Source organism: Phyllopteryx taeniolatus, chromosome 7 (assembly GCF_024500385.1).
Source record: "Phyllopteryx taeniolatus isolate TA_2022b chromosome 7, UOR_Ptae_1.2, whole genome shotgun sequence".
Classification (NCBI taxonomy): domain Eukaryota; kingdom Metazoa; phylum Chordata; class Actinopteri; order Syngnathiformes; family Syngnathidae; genus Phyllopteryx; species Phyllopteryx taeniolatus.
This window is the reverse complement of record NC_084508.1, coordinates 26,339,490-26,353,241: the sequence shown is the minus strand read 5'-3', so window position 1 is coordinate 26,353,241 and position 13,752 is coordinate 26,339,490. Positions and strand designations below refer to the sequence as shown.

General features: G+C 41.7%; 1 protein-coding gene across 2 annotated transcripts in view; it reads left to right on the top strand.

The window, feature by feature from the left end:
* LOC133480749 (collagen alpha-1(XXIV) chain-like) overlaps window positions 1-13,752 on the top strand; it is a 147,856-nt gene that overhangs the window by 62,539 nt on the left and 71,565 nt on the right. For both annotated transcript variants that reach the window (XM_061779308.1, XM_061779309.1), the window contains exons 15-18: window positions 9,300-9,353; window positions 9,923-9,967; window positions 13,067-13,120; window positions 13,295-13,348. In XM_061779308.1, the coding sequence (XP_061635292.1) occupies window positions 9,300-9,353; window positions 9,923-9,967; window positions 13,067-13,120; window positions 13,295-13,348 (207 nt within the window). The remainder of the gene's footprint in view (window positions 1-9,299; window positions 9,354-9,922; window positions 9,968-13,066; window positions 13,121-13,294; window positions 13,349-13,752) is intronic.

The following is a 13,752-nucleotide window of genomic DNA, read 5'->3' as shown; positions in this document are numbered from 1 at the left end:
ATTATTTACCGACCACCTAAACACAACAAAGATTTTTAAACTGACATTACTACCCATTTGTGCCATCTGTCTTCACTATCTCCTAACATTATACTCGATACAATTTTAATGTTTACATGGATATCTACAATCACACAATTTCCAGCAACTTTTCATCTTTACTCAATAAATTTGGTCTTCAGCAATTAATCAACTTTCCCACTCACTGCAAAGGAGATATCCTGGATCTGGTATCCTGTTCCGGGATCACTACAAGCAACTCCAACTTCCCTCTTCAGACCACATGCTACTAACTTTTTCTACAAACCTAACTTTTTACAAAATCAACCTCCCCCCGTGCCATCTCTTTAGCCAGTTCAAGAACATTAGCCCCGACAGTTTCTCCACTCCTATCAACAGCCTCCCCAGCATGAACTCTCTCTCCACCCCCAATTAACTGGTTACTCACTACAATATGTGTGAATATTCTCGTTTATCCAGGTAATTTCATTCTCAGGGCATTAAATCGATCGCAACTGGACTGTTCTGGTTGTCTTAGAAGAGGTTTCAACTTTCATCCGAGCAGGCTTCATCAGTTTATCCAATTTCATGCAGTTCATGGTTTTGTCGATCGAAACGCCGCCGGCTTGGTTGCGGCGGGCGTCTGTGCATGTGTGGGCCGGAGGACAACGGAAAAAGGAAGCGTGAAGCGGAGGTCGCACGGTTCCCAGAGCCAGCACGAGAAAAAAAAACATGAGAGCCAGACCCGAAAGAGTGCGGTAGAGGCGTGATTCAAGGGTTAAATACCCAGGCGGTGTGTCTAAGGGACAGAGAAGGTTGGCGAAGACCACACCCATCGACTTGAATTACAGTCTGCAATTTAGCCATAAGAATGGTGTAACCCTAACTCTCCCAACTTTGTACTCTCACTGATAGATAAAGCAAACAGAATGATTGTTTAAATTTTAGTTTTGGCAAATCAACTGTTTATGGTTCAATCACATTTCATGCTGTTTGGGCTTCAAATCAAGGCAAACGGTTCTCAAAGTCTCGCAGCGGCACGTGTAAAATTGACACACTGACATGGACATCAAGGCATACATTTAGAATATTTCTGAAGAGTTCGTGAAATATCAAAACAGACATTTTATCTTCAGTTAAAAGCAACCTGCGGCACGGTGGCCGACTGGTTAGAGCGTCAGCCTCACAGTTCTGAGGACCCGGGTTCAATCCCCGGCCCCGCCTGTGTGGAGTTTGCATGTTCTCCCCGTGCCTGCGTGGGTTTTCTCCGGGTACTCCGGTTTCCTCCCACATCCCAAAAACATGCATGAATTGGAGACTCTAAATTGCCCGTAGGCATGACTGTGAGTGCGAATGGTTGTTTGTTCCTATGTGCCCTGCGATTGGCTGGCAACCAGTTCAGGGTGTACCCCGCCTCCTGCCCGATGACAGCTGGGATAGGCTCCAGCACGCCCGCGACCATAGTGAGGAGAAGCGGCTCAGAAAATGGATGGATGGATGGATGGATAAAAGCAACCTTGAATTGAAGCTGTCCCAGCTTGGTCTTCTCGGAGAGAGGATCCCCAACCCCTTGGCTGCTGTCAGTTCAAACAAAGAAAATAAGTCCTTGATGACTGCAAACCAAGATTTTGAGGGGACCTGCTAATTACTTAGGGTCCACTTGACATACGCCAGGCATCCTCTCAGTGGCAGTCTCACAGCAGGGCAGCCTGAAATAGTGCAGCCCATCAAGTGGGGGAGGTTCTGGCAACTGGGTCAGAGTCACTACACGTGTGAACATGATGTTATTATCTACTGAGTTAATGTGCTTGGTGAAGGCTTGCACTTCTTGGATTTCAATTATAACCCATGTGTAATCCACATATCTGTACCAATGACTTGGAGTTGTTCCCTTAGAAGGAGTTCAGAGCTCTCCTTTCCATGTCCTCCATTACAGGTTTGCTACCGGTGTACCGGGGACCCCATAGCACAACCATGTTTTTTTCTGTAAAATATTCCCATTAATTGAAAATCTGTGGTGTTAAAACACAGTTCTAGCAAGTGGAATATCTGTTCGGGATGAATTGTGTATCTGTCTTGGAGGCTGTGATCAAGCAGGAGTTGTTGCCTCCCAGTTTCCTGTGCCTCTTGGGTTGGAATGCATGTAAACAAGGAGGTGACATCGAATGAAACCATAGTTTCATTGTCAACCAGCTGTAGGTCTCTGACCTTATCAACAAAGTCCATTGACTTTTGGACAGTAGAGTATTCCAACCAAGGGTGCTAAGATGTTACCCACATACTTAGCAATGTTTTAAGTAACAGTTGATGCTGCTGACAATTGGTCTGAGAGTGCCCCTTATTTGTGTATTTTCAGCAGACCATAAATGCCAGGATTGGTCTCCTGTGGATATAGGATATAATAAATATATAATACAGTGCAGGGTTGATGGTTCCTGACTTTAACATTTGTAGGTGCTCAGTGATTTTTTTTCTTTTACCCGCTTGTTGGGTCTCTTCTCAGTCTTTCATTTGCTGGCATCCTTGTTAAGTGTGAGTACCTTGTTATGGTAGTCTGTTGTGTTAAGGATAACTCTGAATCTCCACTTATCTGCTGGCAAGATTGTGACATTTTCATCCTTGCTCAGCGTTGTCAAAGCGTTCCTTTCCTCTAGGAAGAGGTTGGGGGGTGGGGCTTTGGGATTGGAAAGTGATGCCGACTCTTTTTACTTGGTTTGTTCCCCATCGGTTTCTGTTAGTTTGTTCTTCCTAATAGCTGATTCTGTAGTCGTGATCATATCAACGATTGGAACTTGTTGTGGTGTCATGGCAAAATTCAAACCTTTGGCCAACGCCTCATCTCTGAATAGGTAAGTTCTCTGTCTACCAAGATTTTTATCCATGTATTGTGTACATCCTCACTGGTTGAGTTCCCAGTTACTTGCCTCCATATGAGCAACTGCGAAGTGGAGGTGTTATGTCTCGGTTGTAATTTCTGAAACTTTCTTGTTTGTCTTTCCTTGGTTTTGTTATGGTGAGCAAGCTGGGCTTTAGTTGTAAATGTGATTACCTTTTTCACAGACCTCTTGGGGCATAATTGTTTGTAATTTGAGGAGCAATTCGTCTACTTCTAGCTTGAGGCTTTCAATGGTAAAATTTACTTGTCTTACGCTCTCATTCAAGAGTTGTTGTTTTTTTGGTATCTTTTCCACAATGTTGTCTGTCCTGAAGCCTTTCATGGTGGGGCATAGGCATAGGCTTGGGGTATGAGGCAGTTTTGTCTGCATCTCAGGTTTAACCTAAGATGGTTCCGGTAGTCTGTACATTTTCGCCTGTCTTTTCATGTTCCCGCACCATTTTGAGGGTATCAGAGCCAAAATGTTCAGAAGCATGTCAATTAATATTCTCATTCATCCAAGTCACATCTATTCTGGACTGCCTATTGACTTTAACGTTTCCTATATCATTTGCCATTTTGATTGACATTTTATGTTCTGTTGTTTTCATTGTATTGCTTGATTTCTTGTAACTATGTTTATACGATGACATTGAATGGCTTGAAAGGCACCTATAAATAAAAATAATAATAATAATTAATTATTAATACATTTGACACCTCTGTTCATATTAATATATTAGTTAAGTAATTAATTACTTAGAATCTGTCGAAGCGTGATGGGTGGTGCGCTCATAAATGTGATATTGTTTTGGAAATATTTATTTCTCGAGCTGGTTTTCTCCATAAGCACGTTCTGCATATCTTTCCCCTACTATGCCGCCAACGGCCGCATCTGTGATTTTCCCGTACGCAGAAAATTCCTGTCACTCTTGGCTGCACACCGCCGGTGCCCTGCACGATGCATTTGATGATTAAAAAAAATGGAAAAAGAAAGAAATACAGCTCATACCACTGATGGAAAGTTTTACTGACTTTTAAAACTGTGGTATACCTTGAAAACCTTGAGCGTGAGGCTGGTCGCCAGCCAATCGCAGCGCACTTTTCGACAACCAATTACACTCTCATTCACACTTCAATGAATATATTCAATGGCCCTAACATATCTATTTAGAATGTGGGAGGAAGCCACAGTACCAGGAGAAAATCCACACAAGCATGGGGAGAACATGCAAACTCCACTAGGCGTCCCATCTCAGAAATATGAGACTGACATCCACTTTGCCACCATACAGACAAATTCCTTGTGTGTTTTTGGACATACTTGGCAAATAAAGATGATTCTGATTCTGATAAAAAATAATATATACAATACAGATAGATTGCAGTAGATATAATATGCACTACTTTTTTTAAGATAGTTGCATAGTTTGTTTGAAATGTACTGTCCTCACCATGATGCAAGACTTGTTTGGCATTGGGGTAAGTGACTTTCTAGGCTAATGTAGAAAGATGTCAAGTTTCCTTTATTGTGATTGGTCAGGGGGTGGAAGAACGAAAAAATGAGAGAGTGGATTAGTTTCAATTTAACGATGGCATAAGGCTGCAATGAAGTGAGTGGAAAATGTCTTCCTGCTGTGTTGATTTGTGTGAGTTCACGGCTAGTTTTAACTGGCCAGGTTACGACCTATTGGCTTACACGCTAATGCAGTTATAGTGAGAGCTATTGGACTGAGGCTTGTATACCTAACGAAAGGTTGGACAGCCTGTGATTGGATGGACTCAATTGCCTTCGTGATCTGACAGAAACCTGCCGTTTCTGTTCTGCATCTTCGTGGATGTTTTCCAAAGGGACAAGAGGAGCTACGCTAGGGCTGCTGGTACTTCTGGTGGACTCGATGCTTATTCCCTCATTGGCTGTTTGGTATGGTATTTGAACTGCTCCTTCATCATGCGTAAATGAGAATGGCATTTAACTGGATCCGACGTCTCGTCGTCACATAGTGACGCAAGCATCAATAAGGTCTGCCACGGGATTTTATTTCATTCCTGGCTATTGGTTTATTTTCTGTGTGGTCACATTAGATTGTACAGAACAGTATTGTGCAGTGTTGAGTGCACAGAGACTAAACGAGGTCACGTTTTGATGGCATTACAGACAAAGGAGAAAAGCATCAATGACTACAGTGGAGCTATCTGTAGGACAATATTCCCTTTATTGATGGTTGGTTCCTGAAGCTGACCCAATATGGCCACATGCTTGACATGCCGCTGGCAGAATTGAGATTTGACCAATGGATACTTTTAGACAAGTCTTGGAGACAATAAAGCAACTTCTTTTCGTTCTTCTTGGTCTAACCAAATACGATGAGGTTGTCAAGTTATATAAGACAACTTTACTTACCTTGAGACACTGCAGTCCAAAAACATGCATGAATTGGAGACTCTAAATTGCCCGTAGGTGTGAATGTGAGTGTGAATGGTTGTTTGTTTGTATGTGCCCTGTGATTTGCTGGCAACCAGGGTGTACCCCGCCTCCTGCCCGATGATAGCTGGGATAGGCTCCAGCACGCCCGCAACCCTAGTGCGGAGAAGTGGCTCATAAAATGGATGGATGGGATGGAGGTCCGTGGTCTATTCAGCGCAGTAGTTGGCATTGTTTTTATGTTTATTTAACAAAACTGCTTGATAAAAGACACTTGTTAGTAGTTAAAACCAAGATCTCTGTTGCATACAAGCTCCATTGGGAGTTGCCATATTTACGCCGTGCATAAACAATGACATCACCGCGCAGTCACAGCGAGACAAAGCTTGCACAGACAGAGCTTTTCCTGGCTTTATTCTGAATGATGGTACACATGGCGAAAATGCACTTCTGATCAGTTTGGCAAAATGAATATTCAACCCCTGTGAAGCCAGATGAAATTCCATTCAGATTGAGTTGAGTAGTCTGTTAAAACCAGTTGCAGGTGTGTTGCTCAGAAGACCTGACTGCACAAAGCTGAGTACAATTGAGTTGGTCTGTATTGATTTCCTGTTAATTGAACCTGACGCCTGGGGAGAAGCCAGTGTCTTAAGGCGCTTTCACACTGCATTTGGTTTTTATGATGCTCACCGCAGGATATAACGCAGGACGGCACAGGGATGACGACAGCATGGCACAAGCGTGCCGATATTTGGCACTGGTTGCTAAGCTACCAAACAGGAATAGCCCTCTGGTTGAAACATTAAGTAGTTACAACAGAAAGCCCTGGCTTTGCTTGTAATAAGGAGAAAGAGATGTCATAAAAAGTGAAGCATGAGTGACTATGTTATATTTTATTTGAAGCTAGCAGTATTGTTAAAAATGCTAAAATCACATGTTTCTCCCACTTTTCAACCAACCTGGTATACTCAATGGAGTGCCGTCTTTACCACGTCACTGTACCTGCGATTGGCTGGCAACCAGTTCAGGGTGTGCCTCCTGCCCGATGATAGCTGGGATAGGCTCCAGCACGCCTGCGACCCTAGTGAGGAGAAGCGGCTCAGAAAATGGATGGATGGATGATACGTCATTTGTCTTGTGATCCAGAGCTGGGGACACTGGGAAACTGCATTAATCATTTTTTCCCCCATTTTCTACATGCTGTTTACTGTACAACTCCGCCAAAGTCCTTGCTTTTGTCACTCTGAAATCACTCCGCCACATAGTGTTGCGTTGTTGTGCAGCGGCAGTACATACACAATGAATTAATTGGTAGATGGTGAACTGTGCTCTGCTAAGTGTGAAAAGGCCTTTCGTAGTCATTGACCCTTTCACCCACTATGCTCAGCCTTTCCCTACAAGTAATGAGACTGAAACAACAGTGGCCAAGGTGTTTTTGGAGGCGTTCATCCATTACGGTCTGCCAACATGTTTCCACTCTGACCAGATATGAGACTTCAATGGTAGGTTAATAATTAAAGGTGCTTTTAGGCATGTGGGGAATTAAGAAATCAATAACTACTCCTTACCACCCTCAGGGAGATCTTCAGCCAGAACACTTCAACTGCATACTCCTGTCCATGTTGGGCACTCGCAATCAGTCTCACAAACAGAAGTGGAAATATGTAACTTTTCTGGTGTAAGCCTCCAATTACCTGTTTTGAGGCGACAGGCTACTGCTGTCTGTTGATATGTGTTGTGGTCTGTCTATTGGAGAAAGAAAATCAATGCACAACCAGTATATGAAAAGACTAAAGAGCCATGCGTAAGGAATAGGATATGAAGCTTCGATGAAGAACCCATCAGAAAAAAAGTGAAACTTTGATAACAAAATCCGAGTTCACAACCTGCAAGAAGGAGACAGGCATTGGAAATACTGGGCAAACACAAATGAAAAGAAAAATGGAACCTGTAACTACAGTATACAATATGTGTTCATTGGAAATCTTCCCAACCTACCTGCTTACCGGGTCCTAATTTATCTGAGGAATAGTGAAAACACTACACTGACTTTATCTTCTACCCATACAGTTCCTGCTGGGAGTCCACCAATAGTAACAAGTAAATGTAAAACCAGTCACGACAGCAAGAGCGGCAAAGAATGCAGCACGGTAGACTGGTGAACTAAAGAGTTGTGGCTCTGAATCTATTTAAATGTATACAGTATATAACTCTCATTACTGTTTCAGTCCATTAAATAATCATAATGTATTGCTCCATTTATTTTGTAAGCTAATGCACATACTGTACTCAAAATTATTTTCCTCTCCCTGAAGTTCATAACGAGCCCTAATTCTGACCCATGGATCAAGAGGTGATTGATTGAAAATCACAGTATAATTGTGATCTGGAAAGTCTAATTCAATCTTTCAGCTACCTTGTGGTCTTTATAAAAAATGAATATTGTTCCTCTTTTGACAATGTGTAATCGCTGGACTCTAAACTACAACTTGTAAATGCAACCTGTAGAAATCGCAAAGCCTAAATAATAATTCATTATAAAAGTGGCCCACCTTTTCCAAATCTTTAGATCAACAAACCCCAGCCCACAAGTAATATTGAGTAATCATTCTGTACATGGGAACCAAAACACTTCCACTTCCCTAATCCGCCTTTTGATGTGATTCATATTTAGTCATCTTTACGCTTGAGTCATTTTGGCACTGGTTGGCAACTTTTTATTTGACATCTAAAACACGTTCATTCACACGTTCCAGTCTCATTCACACTGGTGTGGCTTTAGTTGTGTTCATTCATTTATTGAAACCGAATCATACAAAGCAGAGTAATCAGAACGAAAGCAGAAACAAAGCAGCAAGCGTTCCTTCTGGAATGTATTTGATGTCTGTGCCAGTGTGTGATGCTAAATGTGATGTAGTCAGACACCTAGCTGACAGAAACAAGGATTTGATGAAAATAGTGTTTTTTTAAGTTTAGAAGCTTGTTGGGGGGGGTGACTGTGGTAAAATGTTTATTCTTTTTTGCCCTTTCCACGCAAAAAATTGTAATAGATCGAAATTGTTATCTCACCGCTATTTATGGAGGCCACAGTGTTGTAATGTTGAATACTATTGTTTCTCATAATCCCTGGAATCAGCTGCCTCGCTTTGTTTAGTTTGTGTGTCCATGTTCATGTGTTTTCTGTTCTGAGACTTTTCATGGATTCCTCAGGATTTGTTTCATTGGCACTGCATAAGGTTCACATCGACTTATGATTGAATGAATTAAAGTACATTATAAGTGTCTGTCATTGGCCTCTCACAAGAATGCTCCTCCGACGCATAAGCAAACTTTCTGCAGTATATGATAATATTAACTTGAGAGAAACATTTTGTATTGGGATCTTCCATCCATCCATCCATTTTCCGTACTGCTTGTCCTCACTAGGGTCGCGGGCGTGCTGGTGCCTATCCCAGCTGACTCCCCTACCCCTTCTCTTTGAGATGCAAATTAACTGTAGACTCAGGCCCCCTAGAAACTCTCTCCTCCTGTTTGGTGCCATGCATTTGTGCTATGCTATTTATGCGTGATAGAGGCTGCTTTGTGTCTCCAGTTTGAGGTCACTACACACCTCACTATTACTGCACCAGCATTAACAACATTGCTGACATTATTTTTAAATTTAGGCCAACTTGGCAGATCTTTGTCTTGTAAACCCATAATTTTCAGTTCATCCAAATATTATAGCCATTTCAATGGTGTCACTTTGACAGTAAGAGTGCAACTTGAATACTGGCAGTGACGAGCAGAGCCAAGAACACTCATGCAAAACAACTGCACGGACTGTCAGGAGGGCTTAGCCGTATTGTGAATAATGAATGTACTGGGTAAGACATTGGAAACAGTGAGCTGCCAACAAGAAAGATGTTAGGTGCTAGTACAAATGACTTTCAGTGTTAAAGTGCCTATGGGTCTGATTGTGTTTGTAAGATTCATTTGTCCATCTAATTCTTTCCGTAGGGAGACCTGGGCTCTGAGGGTCCTCGAGGATTGCCTGGTATGGTCGGACCGAAGGTAGTTAAACAATGATTATTCAAATGCTTCTAAGTTTGAAATGTTTTATTGTCAAGTTGTAGCTATAAAACTGCATATATGTATACCACGGTTATATACAGTATATGAAATATTGTATTTATCTCAATATTTGTCACATCTAAACCACGTTTTTGTCATTGTATTTTACAAATATGAATTTGTACGTGAATGTAAATCACTGTCATAGTTACAGTATGTTAAAAATGAATATTGGGTTTCATTTTTGTGTGTAACTAATTTCATCCAAATTATCATTTGAAATCTTAAGAAATACAAATCAGCAATATATTATTAGCACTTTATTAATTGAGGCTAACTGCTATATACTGCTGTCAATAATATGAGCAAGCTGGATGTTCCCCATCGTCTGACATTTGTGGCAAAATTGCATTGATTATTCATCATATTTCATCCTTGATAGTATGAAATCTAAATTTCTGTGTTTTTACTTTTCATTGATCCTATTTCTAAACAATTCTTCTGTATCTGCTACTACTTCATTTATCCTTTGTTTTGTTGTTCTCCCTCCTTTCCTCCCTCTGTGGCAGGGACCAGCCGGACGAGCTGGCCTGCCTGGATTGAAAGGTGATAAGGTGATCTAAATATTTATATTATTGGAGTGTATCTGTGTGTAATTTGGCAAAGACATTAATGTGAGCTATTAGTAGTAGAGTTCTTCATCCTGTTTTAGTGGCTATTATAATATACTCCTTGAAAAATGAAACAGAAAATATCCCAGTCATTGGAAGACAGCCCAGCCATTTTTAATTTGTTCTGCTGTTAATAAAGGTTCAAAAATGGATCCAGGTTATGAATCTGAACAAAACTTTGCAGGCAGTACTGTTTTGCTCCAGTCTTATAGGGGAAGCATGTTGCCACCTACTAAAGGAGACAAAAATAAACAAACAGTCCGCTGCTTTCCAAGGAATCTGATTTTCTCATTCAATAAAGTAAAAAAAAAAAAAAAAAAAGTCTTAAATACCTTTATATTAGGGTCAATGTACAGTGAAACCTAGATTCACGAACAGAATTTGATCTGAGATACAGCACAATATTGAGAGAAGTGAAAAAACACTTAACGAAGAAATAAGATGCTGTATTCACTAGAAAATCCTTGTGCAATGTTGTAGCCTTTTCGCATACATTATTGTGGCCTCACCAACGCTATGACCAGCGAGCTCTCGTACAGTGGTCGAAGGTGGAACCTGGGCAGACTTTCACCTCTCTCTGTGTCCAGCTCCCTCCTTCTTCAGCCAGCCAGCTAGCCAGCCGTTAGGGCTGCACAACTAAACAAATTGTAATTGTGATCGTGATTTTGGCTGCCACGATTAAATGAGCCTGATCGTAGGCGATTTTTTACATTTAAAATGCAAGCACTGCTGCATATGAAAAGTGCTTCATTTGTAGCTGTGCCTGCAATGTAGTGAGCCAGCCACCAGGGGCGAACGTATGGTTAAGGCTTCATTAAGGGCCAGCACCATGCTCCCTGGCCAAAATAAAAGCTAAAAATGACATTAACCTCCAATGTTGTAATATATGAAGCTCTTATTTTCAAGTTGGCCCTCAGTACATTGGCGGCGTGGCGGTGTGTCATGGTAAGACACTATTAACAATCGTTGTAGCGACTGCCTTGACTTTTTGGCTGGCCTGACCCCAATGAAAAACTGCCGGAAGTAAATAGAGAGGGAAATCACAAACTTTCGAGTTCTTTGCAGTTTGTGACCGTGCACGACTGACCAATGGTGAAGCAGAACAACGAAGACATACTGCACCCGTCCTTCAAAGTTTACCATAGTGATGGGGATTTTCAAATGAAAAGTCAGTGCTTACAACCTAATGTTATTGTTTTATGCCTTAACTGTATTTGCTTCCATGAAGTAATAGCATATTTATTCAGTTAGTCCTTGGTAATGTAATGGTTTTTTAGGTACATTTTTTTATTATTATCATCTATCATTCGGCGGCACGGTGTACGACTGGTTAGCATATCCGCCTCACAGTTCTGAGGACTTGGGTTCAAATCCGGCCTCGCCTGTGTGGAGTTTGCATGTTGTCCCCGTGTCTGCGTGGGTTTTCTCCGGGTACTCCGGTTTCCTCCCACGTCCCCAAAACATGCGTGGTAGGTTGATTGATGACTCTAAATTTGCCGTAGGTGTGAATGTGAGTGCGAATGGTTGTTTGTTTATCTGTGCCCTGCGAATGGCTGGGGACCAGTTCAGGGTGTACACTGCCTCTTTGCCCGAAGATAGCTGGGATAGGCTCCAGCACGCCCTCGACCCTAGTGAGGAGAAGCGGTACAGAAAATGGATGGACGGATGGATATCCTACCCTCACCTATGGTCACGAGCTGCGGGTCGTGGAAATGAGTTTCCTCCGCAGGGTGTCTGGGCTCTCCCTTAGAGATAGGGTGAGAAGCTCGGTCATCCGGGAGGATCTCAGACTAGAGTCGCTCCTCCTCCACATTGAGAGGAGCCAGATGAGATGGCTGGGGCATCTGATTCGCATGCCTCCCAGACGCCTCCCTGGTGAGGTGTTCCGGGCACGCCCCACCAGGAGGAGACCCAGGGACGACCCAGGGCACGCTGAAGTGACTATGTCTTTCAGCTGGCCTGGGAACGCCTTGGGACGGAAGTCTGGGCATCCCTGCTAAAGCTACTGACCCCGCGACCCGACCTTGGATAACCATTAGAAATGGATGGATGGATATCTATCATTCATTCTCATTTGAAGAATCATTTTTGAACGAAACACTTCCATATTGTTTGTTGAAAAGTAGTGCAATAAAAATAAAGATTTTCCCAAACATGAAGAACAATCGTGATTTGATCAAAATAATCGTGCAGCCCTACTAGCTGTCCATCTCCGGTGTTTTGCTTCTTCTCTGGATTGGCTGTACTACACACAGTAGATGCTCCTTCTTCCGTGAGGGAGGTCTGTGGAGTTTTTTTTTTTAACTTGTGTCCTTTGTGTGAACATATCCAAAGCAACTTTGGGGGTTGAGAAAAGCACAACACAAATTTGATTTATAATAATAATAATCATCATAATAATAATTAGTATTATGCACGGCAAGATCACAAACACGAACATCATTCTCATGTTTAGTCCATTTTTTTTTTTCCCTTCCTTTTATGATTAGGCTTCTTCAAAACACTACAGCTAGCAGTTTGTAATTTCTTTGGAGCCATACTGAGGGGAAATTTTGAGCCCAAAAAAAACCAAAGATACCTGCAATGTGTCATGTACGAAAAAATAATGTTTATGCGATGCATGAAAAAGCACAACTGAGCATTATGTGTCATTTCCAAGACTCTGATGATGTTCATGGACCCAAAATTGTGTGTTAACTGAGGCAATAATTCCTCCAAAATGTTATTTGTGAACTGGGCCGTTCGTGAACCAAGATTTCATTGTATTTAACAGATTTTTAATTGGCCCGTGGTCATGCCTCCAAGAACTTTGGTGGAAGCTGGTTGTGATAGTTTTTTGCATTAGCTTTCAAGCATATGGAGTAAAACAAACAAACAGACACACACCCAACCGAAAACATTACGGGTTGTCAGAAAAAAATAACTGTGCTCTTATAACGAAAGAGCTACAGGTTATTGTATACATGCAATGACTTTATAATATCCATGTATTCAGTGTTAGGGTTGTGTTGTTATATCTCTGTATGATGCTGTGAAATTCAGGGTGAAGTGGGACAACAGGGTGAACCAGGAGAGATTGGTTACCATGGTGATAAGGTATGTGCACTGTCACATAATTTAGCTTTTTGACGAAGCCACTGTACATTTTGATGGTTTGTTAGTCAGACCGTGGTGTCTGGTGTCCTTCTGATATGACTGTATGTGTGTGTGTGTGTATTTGTGTTTGTGTGTGTGCACGCATGTGTGTATGTTTGTATTTGTGTCTTTCAGGGTGTTCCTGGTGTATCTGGTCCTCCCGGTCCAAGAGGAAAACCTGGACCACTGGTATGTTTCAGTCAGTATAGGTGTGTTTTGTTCAGGTTTTGTTAACTCATAGGTTCCGGACAGTTTTTTTTAGCTTATGAACTAAAGCTTGCTCTGCCATTTTCCCAAATCACTGATACAGTCTTTCATTTACTCAGTAGTGACAGAAACAAGGCAAGAAATTAATGGAATGTATTTTGGAATCTGCAGTTTGTGTTCATTTTAGGGCTGTCACTAGCGAATCTTTTTAGAATCGATTAACCTATTCATATTTAGTTGAGTACTCGAGTAATTGCCGCCCCCCCTTTTTTTCTTTCTTCTTTACTCTCATTTATGAGGGCTGGACTTCTATCCTTAAACTGCATATGTTGGAACTGAGTGTATGGTATAAACTCTGTACAGAATTTGAGACAACAAAAATAGCC